The sequence below is a fragment of the Microplitis demolitor genome, chromosome 1 (genome assembly GCF_026212275.2).
Source record: "Microplitis demolitor isolate Queensland-Clemson2020A chromosome 1, iyMicDemo2.1a, whole genome shotgun sequence".
NCBI lineage: Eukaryota > Metazoa > Arthropoda > Insecta > Hymenoptera > Braconidae > Microplitis > Microplitis demolitor.
Window position 1 is genome coordinate 10,220,848 of NC_068545.1, and position 14,275 is coordinate 10,235,122.

Consider the following 14,275-nt stretch of genomic DNA (forward strand, 5'->3'; position numbering starts at 1 on the left):
TGAGTTCGTTATTCAATCATAAATATTATCTATTTAAAAAAAGAAAAAAACTATGTTAAACAAATGAAATGAATTTAACATTTATGGATTCTGTATAAATAAATTTTTTTATACATCGTAATTAATTGTAGGTAAAAATATTTTCTACAAAAGTTGATTGTTTTTGAGATAATAAACTGATTAAAAGGTAAGTATGAAATTTCAACTTTTTGAAGTATTTTCCAGAATTTTTGGAAAATTAAGAAGAATAAAAAATTAAAGAAGAATATAATACATAATTGAAAAATAAGTTTTAACAAAAAGGTATGTAATAAAAAAAAGAATTATATGAAAATATAGTATAGAAACTCTTAGAGATTAAAATGTTAAAATAAAATAGTGGATATTCATAAGTCCACGCTATGTTGCATCTGGAACAAATCATTCAACAGCTTCAATCGAAATATATACATAATTTGTCATCATCTCGAGTTGAATGTATGCCGACACGTTTGGTATATATATATATATATATATATATATATATATATATATATATATATATATATATAGTATATTACGATGCAAGTCTGAGTATTTTTAATAGTTGATATATCAATATCCGAGTAGACTTAATGTATATATATACATATATATATATATATATATATATATATATATATATATATATATACATATATATACATATATATATATATATACCGATAATCGGCAGAGACAGGTAAAAATTTTTCAGGGTGAATAAAAAATTTGTGTGTGTATTTGTGTCAGATTATTCTATATGCGTATATCGCCATCACTTGTTTCCATCAATATATAAGATGTTTTCAGGTAAGTTAAATTATGTTGCTATGTCATAATCTTGATTTTTGAAAACAAATTCAATGTATGTAAGTAAATATATATATATATATATATATATATATATATATATATATATATATATATATATATATATATATATATATTTACATAATATATTGTTTCTAATACTAATAATGTACATAAAAGTAATTTTCAAATTTTAAATGTATACAAAATATATTTTTATATTAGCAAATCGCCTCGTTTCAGCTGGCGTACTTGTCGAAGTAGTCAACTAAGACCATGAAATCAAAACAATAAATATACAGAAAAAGAATCATATACATCAAGACTTGTAAATTTATTATTAAAAATTAGTATAATGTAAATTACCTTTAATAAAAAAATCATACGATTTTCAACCACAGCTTTTAAAATCGGATGAAATAAGATAATAAATATAATATGTTTTAAAACGTTGAAAAGATATAAAAATTAATTATCGGTTTTTAATATGTTTATTGAACAAAAATATTATATATATACATAGGTACAAATATATATATATATATACCAAAATATCATTCCTTATATGAATATCTTATTTTATATAACTATTATAATTAAGACGCGTTTTCATTTGTTTCTCTATTCGCACTCAACTGGATAAACGGTACTATCTCTGTTGCACTTGTACATTAAATAGGAACTTTGTCCAAGCTTTTCGCGTAAACAAATGGAAGTTATCAAAAAATTCAAGTGCACTTCGCTAGTTCATAGAGTAAAACATCGGGTCTGTGTCTTTATTTTGCGTTTAGAGCTCTTATTTCAGAGAAAAGCTGGGACAAAATTATCTGAAAACCGTTCTTAAAATTATATTACTTTTCTCGCTTATTAAATAAAGTTGTCAATTACATTATTTCTTATTTTAAATAAAAGATAATTGATGCGAGCCCAAAATTCATCATACTGAGGCAAGCATTGAATAACATAAGGAAGATGCATTACGTCGTCCGGTAGTGCTTCTCTAGCGTTCAACTCTAATCTGTAAGCCCAGTTCTCTTCTTATTTAAATACGATGTCTACGAAGATATCTGGCTAACAATTGACCACGTCATGAATTTTTCTAAATCATTCTAAATTCGTCAACGGATCAGCCCAGTCATATATTAAAAAATCGATCATGTTAGTAATCATCGTCAGAGACTATGAAAAAATAAAAAATTTAATAAATGACAATCAAAATAGAGCCTACTTCGAAGAACATAAATTAAAAAGAACTTACATCAATATCCACACCTTTCGATAATGAATTTAAGTATTCTTTTACACTCACAAAATTCATTTTTCTTTAATAGTTTGTTAAATATTTTTAATAGTCCAATGAATAGTGTTATGATTTTTTCAAGTAGCCACTATTTTTTTGTTTGAAATCTTTCTAGAACAGCACACACTTATTATGCACTCTAAATAACTAACGAATTAGATAATTTTAACTTAGAAAAAAACTTTTTTCTTCACTTGGAATAACTTTTAGTTTTTTTTACCGATCTTTCCAATTGCATATAGAACAGAAGAGTGATGTTAAATGAATCCACTCGAATATCTTCTATAGCATCACAACTAAGACCATAAAATCTAAACAATAAATATACAGAGTGATGATTAAAATTAGAAGCATGTTCCTTTATATCGTTAGTTTATTAAGACGTATTTCTTAAATCATCTGTTTATTACATTCTTTACAATTTTTAATCAACTGAACTTCATTAAAAATTCATCATAGTCTACTGCTGTAGAATTATAATGATTATAACAGAGTTTGTATCCGATTATGTCTTTATCATTTTTCATAGCAATCGGTAATTTTTCCCGAATCTTATCGATTTTATCAGAAGCAAATTGTATAATAAAAGTTTTCGGCAGCATATTAATATCCACTGCTTTCATTTCTCAATATTTCTTTTCAACTGATAAAAAATTTTTATAGACCTTTCTAGTGGTGGTTCTCTAATATAATTTTTTACTATACCACTTTTTCAGAATTTTGACGTTTTCCAAAGCACAACAACAGTTGCTAGTTAATTTCAAATTTTTATGATCATCACATATTGATAATTTTTTATTTTTTATTCTAGGACAACCCAAATTTTCTAAATTAATAATGGTCTCATTAGGTCCAATAATTTGACGTAGCCAGTTTTCTTTCTCATCGCCTTTTACGTAAATATATTCGTGATTCTTAGTTATATACTTTATTACAACATCCAAATTATTGTAGGGTAAATCACCAGCATTCCAAGTAATTCCATGATGGTAATGTGTTAGCCAGTCATTTAATCGTTGATGATGTTGAGACAATAATTCCCAAGCGTAAGGTGGTTTAAACAATACGTGTGATGTTTCTTCAATATTCATTGTATTTTTCAATCTTATAGAAGCGAGTTCTTTTATAATGAAATTATTTTCAGCTCCTCTAAAACCCTGCACGTCTAATAAAATTTCCATTTTTAAAACACCGTATCAATAAGATTTACAAGAAGAAACTAATCAATTAACGCTAATATTCTGACTAAAATAGTATTTTTTATTATATTATAAAAAATTGGCATCCAATCAGATTCTTCGAATTGAAAATATTGTTATTCTCTGCTTAGTATCTGTCATGACCTTCGCCAATGATTATTCTTATTTAATTCTCAGAAGAAATAAATATTGCTGCATGGTATATGGCATTTGTATTGATAATGTTAACAACAATATAAATAAGAAACTACGTTTTTTAATAACTATAACCAATGAGTTAATAGTTGAATAGATGGCGCGCTCATAATATCACATGACGCAGATGATTTGAATAATAGAAAAAAAATTTATGGTGATGGTCATTTGCTTTTTTTTTAACGAACGATTAGTAAGCCTCTGCCTCAGTAGATGGCGTCAAGAACAGCGCGCAAAATCATAAGAATCACATATAGTATTAGAAGATTTTCAAATCGATATCAGTTTCATCATGGATTCCATCAAGATTTATCACTTACTCAGGCCATAAGAAACTTGATAACGACAGTAGCTAAAGCATAGGATGAACTTTATCAAAGCGGTTCGGTGAATAATGAAGTATCTTTAAGATGGGCAAACATTTGTATCGATAATATTGATTATTTTAATCCAATATTGTCAGATCCGCGCTCTAATGTTCACGAGAAACAGTGTGTACAAGCAAATATTTCACTTTTGTATTGGTACAACGAAAAGTTTCTGCAGTTAAGTGGACAAGTTATTGGTGGTGATTTGAATAACAGAAATTTAATACAATGACAGGACTTAGAAAATGCCTTTCAAAATCGTATTAAAACTGGCTGCATAGTAAATTTCGGTCACACTGACTTACGTGAATATTTGAAAGATGCCAAAAATATTGTACTGAATAAAATTCAAAATATTTTAAATGAAGAAGGGAACCTCAAAGTGAGTACTACACTACTGAGTAATTTCTAAAATATTAAAAGTGATGCGACTATAGAAGAATCAAAATCATTTAAAACCAAAAGTGATAAAATTCTATCCGCAACATCAGTTAATGATTAGTTCGATAATAATGTTTACGACAATCTGCTGAAAAAAATAGAAGAATTCAATGAAAAAGATTCAGGTTGGAGTTTAAATGAATTAATTAATCTAACTGTTAAAATTTTAAGGTAGGTTTTAAACCTATTTCTTTTTTCTAAGATCTTTTTGTCTCTGACTTATAATTAAAATATTTTAAAGTACGCGCCTCTGCAAGCTGGTTATTCTACATTCATCAAGCTCCCGAAACATATTCGAGACAAAAGAGCAGTGCTGAATATTAATAATTATGATGAGTATTGTTTTCTGTGGTGTATCAACGCAGCTACATATCCACATACGCCTGCGAATCCAGAAAGAACATCATCTTATCCTCATTTCAGCACAGTGTTAAATTATCGAGGTACTCAATTTCCAATCCAACTAAAAGACATAAGTACTTTCGAAAAACTTAACAATTCATCAATAAATGTTTATGGTTTAGAGTCGGATTTTGTGAAAAGGAAAAAAAATAAGTCTAATGATACTGTCCCTCGCAGATTTGAATCACGGTGGAAACACCGTGGAAGTGTGAACACCGTGGATCCACCATGGTTACACAGTGGGTTTGTTCCATTTTACCACCGTGTATACAAAGTGTATCCACTGTGACTACGCAGTTTATCCACCGTGATTCCACGGTGGCTTTACCACCGTGTATACATCGTGTTTCCACTGTGATTACGCAAAGTATCTACCGTGATTCCACGGTGACTTTGTGCGATTTCACCACCGTGGTTCCACGGTGTATCCACTGCCTAATCACAGTGGAAACACCGTGTACACACGGTGGTAAATCCACCGTGGAATCACGGTGGATACACCGCGTAATCACAGTGGTAAAATAGAACAAACCCACGGTGTTTCCACCGTGATTCAAATCTGCGAGGGGTAGTCAATCTTATGCTAAGTTATTTTGTTCTGATCGTTGCATTTATCATTTTAAGCATGAAACTGTTTACATGAAGCATCAACTAGATTTTGTTAAGTATAATAAGGTTAGAATGAGATTACCAGAAAATGAAGATAAAATTATGCGATTCAAAAATTATAAATTTAAAGATTCAGTGCCCTTTGTCGTTTATGCTGATATTGAGTGTATGCTCAGATCTGAGTCTGATGAAATTCAAAAGCATGTCCCGCACAGTGTAGCTTTTTATATCCACTGTAGTTATGATGATTCATTATCTAAATTTGAAATAAATCGTTCTAGTGATTGCATTAAATGGTTTGTCCAACATTTGGAAATTTTAGGTAGAAAACTTTATAATATTATAAAAAATGATGTTAAAAAAATGAATCCACTTAGTGCTGCGGAAGAAAATTATCATAAAACTTAAAAAAACTGTCACATTTGCGGTAAATCGGTTATATCTGTCAATGAAATAAGATGTTACGATCATTGTCATTTTTCTGGTAAATATCGAGGTCCTGCACACAATTCATGTAACTTGAACTATAAGCAATCTCACACTATGCCGGTAATATTTCATAATCTATCTGGTTATGATTCACATTTCATAATAAAATCTTTAGTATCAGTTTTCAATGGTGCAATTACAGTTTTACCGGTAAATAAAGAAAAATACATATCTTTTACTAAAACTATCGGAAATACAAATGTTGAGTTAAGATTTATTGATTCATTTCGTTTCATGGCTTCTAGTATAGAAAAATTAGCATCATATCTTAGTGATGATGATAAAAATGTAACACAGCATTTTTATCCCGATTCTGAGAAATTTAAATTAGTTACACGTAAAGGTGTATTTCCATTTGAGTATATCGACTCAATAGAAAGACTTGATGATAAGCAATTATCTGAAAAAATTATTTTATTCTAAACTTAATGATAAGAGTGTGTCTGATGATGCCACTTGGCAAGTATTCAGACTTATATTTAAAAACAGACGTCATATTATTAGCTGACATATTTGAAAATTTCCGTAAGAGTTGCTATAAAACATATGAGTTAGACTCTTTACATTATTATACTGCTCCGGGACTTGCTTTTGACGCTATGTTGAAGCACACAGGCGTCGAGTTAGAATTATTAGACGATCCAGAAATGATTCCGTTTATAGAAAAAGGTATCAGAGGTGGTGTATCGTAGTGTGTAAATCGTTATGCTCGAGCTAACAATCGTTTTATGGGAAATGATTTTAATCCAAATGTAGATGAATCGTACTTGATGTATTTCGATGTGAACAATCTGTACGGGGCTGCAATGTGTATGTCTTTACCGCAAAAATCATTTGAATGGGTAGAAAATTTCGAATGCACATAAGATGATATTGAAAATCATTTTAATTGTAGTGAAACTCAAGGATTTATTTTAGAAATGGATTTGAATTATTCAATAGAATTACATGATCTTCATAAAGACTTACCATTGTGTCCCGAACATTTTGTACCTCCTGACAGTAAGCGATCAAAATTAGCGACAACTTTATATTCAAAAGAAAAATATATAATTCATTTTAGAAACTTACAGCAATATCTCGAGCTAGGTATGGAGCTTGTAAAAGTCCATCGAGTTTTAAAATTTAAACAATCAGCATGGTTGAAACCTTACATTGATAAAAATACTAACTGTAGAAAAAATGCGAGAAATGAATTTAAGAAAAATTTTTATAAATTGATGAATAACGCGGTTTTCGAAAAGACAATGGAAAATGTTAGAAAGCACACAGACGTTAGATTAGTAAATTCATGGACTGGTAAACATGGTGCTAAGAGTTTAATTTCAAAACCTAATTTCTATAGTTTAAATATTTTCGATGCAAATATAGTAGTTGTTGGAATGAAAAATTTAAATTTATACTTTAATGAGCCAATTTATGTTGGTTTCAGTGTTCTCGATTTATCAAAGATTTTTATTTATGACTTTCACTATAATTATGTTTAAATTAACTTCGAAAATGACAAATCAAAATTATTATACACTGACACCGATAGTTTAATTTATGAATTTAAGGTTCCAAATATCTATGATATCATCAAACGTGATATCCATAAATTGGATACTTCAGATTACCCGGAGGATAATGTTTACGGTATTTTTTTGAAGAATATAAAAGTTATAGGTCTGATGAAAGATGAAATCAGTGGAAAAATAATGACAGAGTTTACTGGCTTAAGAGCAAAACTATATGCGTTTAAAAACTTTTCGAACATACTAATGTAACAAAACATCAATACCTTATAAGAAGCCGCAAACATGAAGTTAAAACTACTAAACAGATTAAGTTAGCACTAAGCTGGAATGATAATAAGAGAAAATTAATTGATGATTCAACGGATACTTTACCATGGGGATACAAAGAATCAAAAACTACTAGTGATGATGATGATAAAATGATTATTGATTAGAAAAAAAAATACAAATTATAAATTTATTGTAAATAATTAAGTATTTGAGGTTTATAAGTAAACGTGTTGTAAATATTTAAGTTGTTTCATTCATTTTTATTTTAACACGTATATGAAAATTTTTACAGGTTCGATTTATTAATCCAGCTGTTGTGTTTGAGTTTATTTATTATATATAAAATATTATTATATATAAAATAAAAATTAGTATCAAAACCAAGCCACTTAACGTACAATTTGTTTTCACGTTTTTTAATAATTTTTTCAACTAAATACACATCAGGATTCTTTACTTTGCTCAGCTCCTTCTCATAGAATCCACCTTCAATTGGTTGATCTTGATAATCTACTAGTTTGTATGTCGTAGAATTAGTTTTCTGCACTGTCTTGATCGTAAAAATTTCAGTCGTCCAATTCGGTGTATATCTTTTTTCAAAAACATGTTTATATTTACTTACTCTAACTTTATCACCAACTCTAAATTTAATCTTCCGTTTTTTCGCTGCAACTCGAAGAGGTTTATAAATATTCTCCAATATCTGCTTTTCATTTTCAGCAGTTACATCAACAGGTTTCATTTTAATAGTACGATGTTTGGTTTTGTTATAAGAGTTTACCAATTCTTTCAACACATCAATCCACTTGTAATTACCACATGCGGGAAATTCTCGCCACATTTTATTTTTAAGCGTTCGATTAAAAAGTTCACATATTGACGCCTTTAGGTTGCTAAATGTGCAGTATAAATTTATTCCATATTGCTTCATGAGATCCTTGAATTCTTTATTATAAAATTCTTTTCCCTGATCAACATGTAAATTTTTAGGGATTCGTCCTAGTTGTAGGATAGATTGCATAGCTCTTGTGACATCACTGGCACTTTTACTTTTGATAGGAACTGCCCAAGAAAATTTTGAGAAGATATCTATGACTGTAAGTAAATATTTATAACCTTTATTGGAAGTTGAATATGGTATCATTTCTACTAGATCTGCTTGCCAAGTCTCATTCTATCCCCGGATCTCAACATGACGACGATGATAATTTCTGCGAGCCTGTTTGTGAAGCTCATAAGCTATTACTGACTTCTAATTCTCTATTTTTTTTTCCTAGTCTATATATTTCCCTCTAACTCTGTGACTTGTTGAATATAATCATATACAGCTTTTTTTAATTTTCGATAATTTTTTTCTAAATTACTAACAGAGGATTCTAATGTTACCACTTGAGCGTGCAAATGTAAAATGACTTCAGCCTGGTCTTTTTTTATCGTATCATACATCAATAACAGCTCTTTCCGAACAAATCCATGTGTAAATTTTACAGATGCAGCATCTCTATCTTCTAGTGGATGACCGATGTGACACAATCCCTTGTCTTTTATATCATAATTACCATCAGCAGTTAGTTTAAATCCTTGGCCAAGTCGTCCTGGTGGGCCAACTATTCCTACACCTGATGATGGTAGGGCACGTCCGAAAATATCAATACTCATGGTATAAGTCTATCCACAGCAATGGTCAGAATTCAAATAACAAGAAATATTTGTATGAGAGCTTAATAAATAATTTCAGCCTCTCGTAACTCTTCGATAATTGAAATTATTTCATTGGTATGACTAGGATTACCAGCTGCTTGAAAAGCCATGAGAAGACGAAGACGATCAATCAGTTCATTAGGATCATCCCAATATACATAGTCTATGGGTATTTTCTTCTTTCTTGCTATCATTAAATTTGGTATTCCCCTTCCTGATAATAATGCGTAATCATAATTAGCGAGAAAATCAGCAATATAATTATCAAATTTTGGTGTTGAATCTATAAAATTATCACCATCCGCCTTGTAATGTTTTCTGTGGGTATTAGTTTTTCCAAGAATTTCAAAGTATTTCTTTTGATCATTCTGTGTGACAAGCGTGTCAATAGGTAACTTTTTAAATAATAGTTCTTATAGCCCAGGAGTCATTGGATATGATTTATCTTGAACAATAATTTTATTATCCTTAAATGTAATATTAGTATCACCGATGAATAATTTATTAAACTTTCTTCGTACACCATACCGTGAATCTATTTCATTACTGAAACTATTGAATTTATTTAAGTAACTTTTCGATAAATCACCCGTTTTAGCTGGCGTACTTGTTGAAGTAGGTGTTTTCGATATAATTGTCTCATCAAGATTTTTGCTTCTTGCACCTACATTATTCTGGGAAATTATACTATCATATAAACTTTCATCATCACTATCGTTGTCATGCTCCGATAGATCCTTTAACGATGAGTTCTCTTGTTTGAACTCTTCTTTAATTTTTTGTTTTGATGTTGATGGTGATGAGTCTACTAGACTTTGCAAAAGTGTAACTATTGGCATAAACATCTCACTCATGGCCTTTTTAGCGGTATCTTTACCCAACTTTAACATTTTATGTTTCTGTCGGAGAGCATCGCTGGCCTGAGATATTTTGCGCAATATATCCTTTTGCTTTATTATCTCCTCACGCTTCATGTTAACAGACTCAAGTTTACATTGCGTATGATAATAATTACTATTCCCTTATTAATTTATACTGATATAAGAATCGAATCCTTTTCTATACCTGTCACTATTTAATTCACTATCTTTATCAACAACTACAAAACATTATCATTGTTCCAACAAGTCGAGCATAGATCTTTGAACAAGCTGTATGACATATCTGTATCAAAATGATCATCATATATATACTTTAAATTTATCTCGGTGACAAAGTTCTAAAAAGTTGGGATTATCACGTATTAAATGTTTAGGAATCCTGGTGTACGTTTGACAGAGATAAAAGCTATCAATATTCCGGTGACGAGCCATACAAAAATATGCTCTAATACGATCTTGTTTTTCACAGGCTACATCATCAAAGATCATTAGTGAATTCGATTTTGCATCTTCGGATTCTATTACTTCTACATGCTCATTATACGGGTAAAATCCAATGCCGTTAATTGGTTTAAGTATAGATTCCAAAAACTTTCATTTTGGTTAATTCAACGATTTTGAGAAGAGATAAATGTTTTCAAATCTCAATCCATTGGGTTGTATAATAAGTGAAAGTAGAGCATTTGTTTTTCCACAATTTGAAGGTCCACAAAATATTGCGCGTAAGCTGTTGGGTAATAATGCACCATGCCTTTTATTTTTATTTTCCAACCCGGAACCTTGAAAAGTTTTATAAAAATTTATTACCGGTAGTTTAGCCTCTTGTTTTTTTTTTTTTTAATTCATGTTGATGGTTCACCATAATGTCACAGACTCAGTTATATAAATATAAGTAGCAGCTTTTATATAAATTTAGTTAGTGATCATGTTGCTATGATGGAGTACAGACGTTGTGATAGTGGACCCGTTTGTGCGGACCAAGTTTTGTTTTGTTTCTACTCTTATTACTAGTGACTTATACTACTATGATTTTCTTATTACTATTTGACTAATTACTATTGTGATTTTCTTTTTGACTATTATTAATTACTGATTTTTACTTATGACTATGATTTATAACTAGTATTACTATTATTATTATTACTTATGACTAACCTAAACTATGGTATTCTACTTACTACTTGTACTTAAAAAAAACTTAGTCTCCCGAGACATTCTCTAGAGGAAGACCATTCCCTGGACAACATCTGGAACTTCGACTACCCCGAGTCCGACCGGACCAAGGTAAGCGAATTTTTTATTCTCGGGGAGATTTAAGGGTCCCCACTCTGAGGCCTTCTGCCAAGGGGTGGTAAAGCTAGCCGTGTAGGTGGGGGTAAGACGGAGACCATCCGCTTACCCTCAGGGAAGGGGAACTCGGGCAGGGCCGACGGGGAAGTCGACCAGACACCCCTGAAGCATCCGGGAGGGGGTAGACCCGCGTTACTAGTCCGCGTAAGTTTGTGTGTGTGTGTGTGTGGGAATTGACCGCGTAACCGTGTATACATATTTAAAATTTATAATAAACCGTGATTTAAACCGTGCGTAAATAATTGGTAGTAGAATAAGGGCTCGAAGCCTATGTAAAGGTGGTGATTTGAATAAAATTTAAAGTGTTATATTTAATAATGTCTGTCTTTTGAAACCCCTTTTGTTTTAACCCTGGACTCCGGCGAGCTAAACTGAGCAAAAAGGGGTAGTTTTGTAAATTTTTCTAATTTTGTTTTCTGGAATTATATTGGCTATTTATTGAATCCCTTGCATTCAGATATTGTTTATCTATTTACTGATTTATCTTTTCTGGTTCTTGATGGTTCATTTTTTTCAAATTATTAAGTAATTAATAACTCTTAATTGACAAGCGAAATTTACCCAAGTTTTACCCGTTACAAATTTTGGCGCTCGAACAGGGACCGTGTGTGTAATTTCCGAGGTATCGGGTAAAATTAAAACCGTGTTAAATTTTTTGATTCATAATGCTTAAAAAACCGGCAACGGGAACCCAGACGTGGGTATGGTCTCTCCGTAAAGAGGACGTGATAAAAGAACTCCAAAAATACCGCGTAAACCCCGAACCGCGGGCAACTCTAGCCGAACTAAGATGTTTACTGCGAAACGAGTTAAACAAAACGCGAGCAGCTAATGCGGGTCGTGCTGGCCGATACGATCAACTTTTACTTGAATCTCGATCGATCCGAGGCCGAGTTGGACAATCTGGAAAACCCAGAAGCCGCGATCGAGGACGAGCACCTATCAGACGACGACCAAGACAACAGAGACCAGTCACCTGAGGCAAGAAGGGCCGATCAACGTAAAGCCCGCGAAGAAAGAATGCGTGCTGAGATCGAAAGAGAAGAACGAGCACGAATGGAAGAAGAAGAACGAGAGGAAATAGAACAGCAGGAACGGGAACGGGCTGATCGAGAGGAACAAGAACAGATTGAACGGGAAGAGCGAGAGAGAATTGAGAATGAGGAACGCGAGGAACAAGAACGCCGAGCCCGTGAAGAAAGGGAACAAGCCGAAAGAGAAGCTCGCGCAGCCGCGGAACGAACGAATCAAGAACGACGAGAGCAATTGCGACGGGAAATTCGGGCGCGACTTTTGCGTGAGAGAGAAGAACAACGGGTGCATGAAGAAGGTCGGGAACAAGAGAGAGAGGAACGAATGAGACGTGAGAATGAACGAGTAAGAGAAGAGAATGAGCATGAATTGAGAGAACGGTTACGACAGGAAATCCGAGCCCAGATCCTACGCGAAGAAAGTGAGAGACGAACGCGGGATGGTAGAAATCGACGATCAGGACATGACTCTGAGGAAAACCCCCAACCAAGAACAACATCCTCAAGGCATGGTACCCCGTTACCAAATCGCGTCCGACAGTCACTGCTGACAGATGACTCAGTCGAGCTTCGAAAGAGGGATTTGGTCCGGAAATGGGGCGTCGTATTCAACGGGGAACGCGATGTTCAGGAATTCGTGGAACGGCTGGAGGAATCAGCGGAAAGCTATGGGTACGAGATGGACCACCTAGTGCCATGCATCCCGATTTTGCTCCGGGAAAAAGCGCTCCTCTGGTACAGGAACAACAAGAGAGATTGGGTTTCGTGGGAAGACTTTGTGTCGGATTTAAAAGCCTTCTATTTGCCTCCAGGCCTCGAACTAGAGCTAGAAGAGCAAATCCGGAACCGCGTACAGAGATCAACCGAAACCGCGGCAGAATATGCAACCAGATTGCAAACGCTAATGAGAAGACACGGTCAAATGACAAGCACAGCCCGGCTTACTCGTTTGTACCATAATTTGAGACCCGAGTATCGCCGATACATTAAACGTACGGAATTTACCACTGTTCCGGAACTTTTACGACTCGCAGGGGAATATGAACAACTCATCGCACAGGAAAGAGCCCCTCCGGCCAAAGAAACCAAACAGCCACCCCGGAAACCGGTAAAGACCGCGACACCAGCACCACTCGAAATTCTCGAGTATAATTGGCGAGAGTGTTGTTGGAGATGTCGACAACGGGGACACACTAAGCCTGAATGTACGAATCAATGGGTGAAATTTTGCATGCGTTGCGGAAAAATGGGAACGTTTTCCCGAGACTGCCCGTGTCCACGTCAGGGAAACGCCGAGAGGACCGGAACACGCTCCCAAAACCGGTCCATGAACCCCCAGGGAGCAGTCAATCCAGGAACAACGCCAGCAACTCGCCAATCAGCCAACCAAACAACAGTGTTTCAGCGAAAACCAGGCAGTTCCAGCCAACAGCCGTAAAACCCTACAATAAGCGTCCTTTTGCCGAGATCCATCTTGGAAACGTTAAAATCCATGCATTGATGGACACTGGGGCAACCGCGTCGATAATTGCCGAACACACGTGGCAATTTATCCAAAAACACAAACTATACACGCGCTATGACTCCACGCCAGTACAAGGATCAACAATGGGCAACCATATTGTGCGATCAACTGGTACCGCGTGGGTTGCCATAAAACATGGGAACCAGGACTATACCTTGCCATTTCA

The 14,275-nt window shown here is 33.3% G+C and overlaps 1 protein-coding gene across 1 annotated transcript; it reads left to right on the forward strand.

The window, feature by feature from the left end:
- The first annotated feature begins 12,384 nt into the window (after positions 1-12,384).
- Positions 12,385-14,022, forward strand: LOC103571510 (trichohyalin-like). The gene has a single exon (XM_014442599.2). It carries the CDS (start codon positions 12,385-12,387, stop codon positions 14,020-14,022), a length of 1,638 nt encoding a protein of 545 aa, XP_014298085.2.
- Positions 14,023-14,275: the final 253 nt, after the last annotated feature.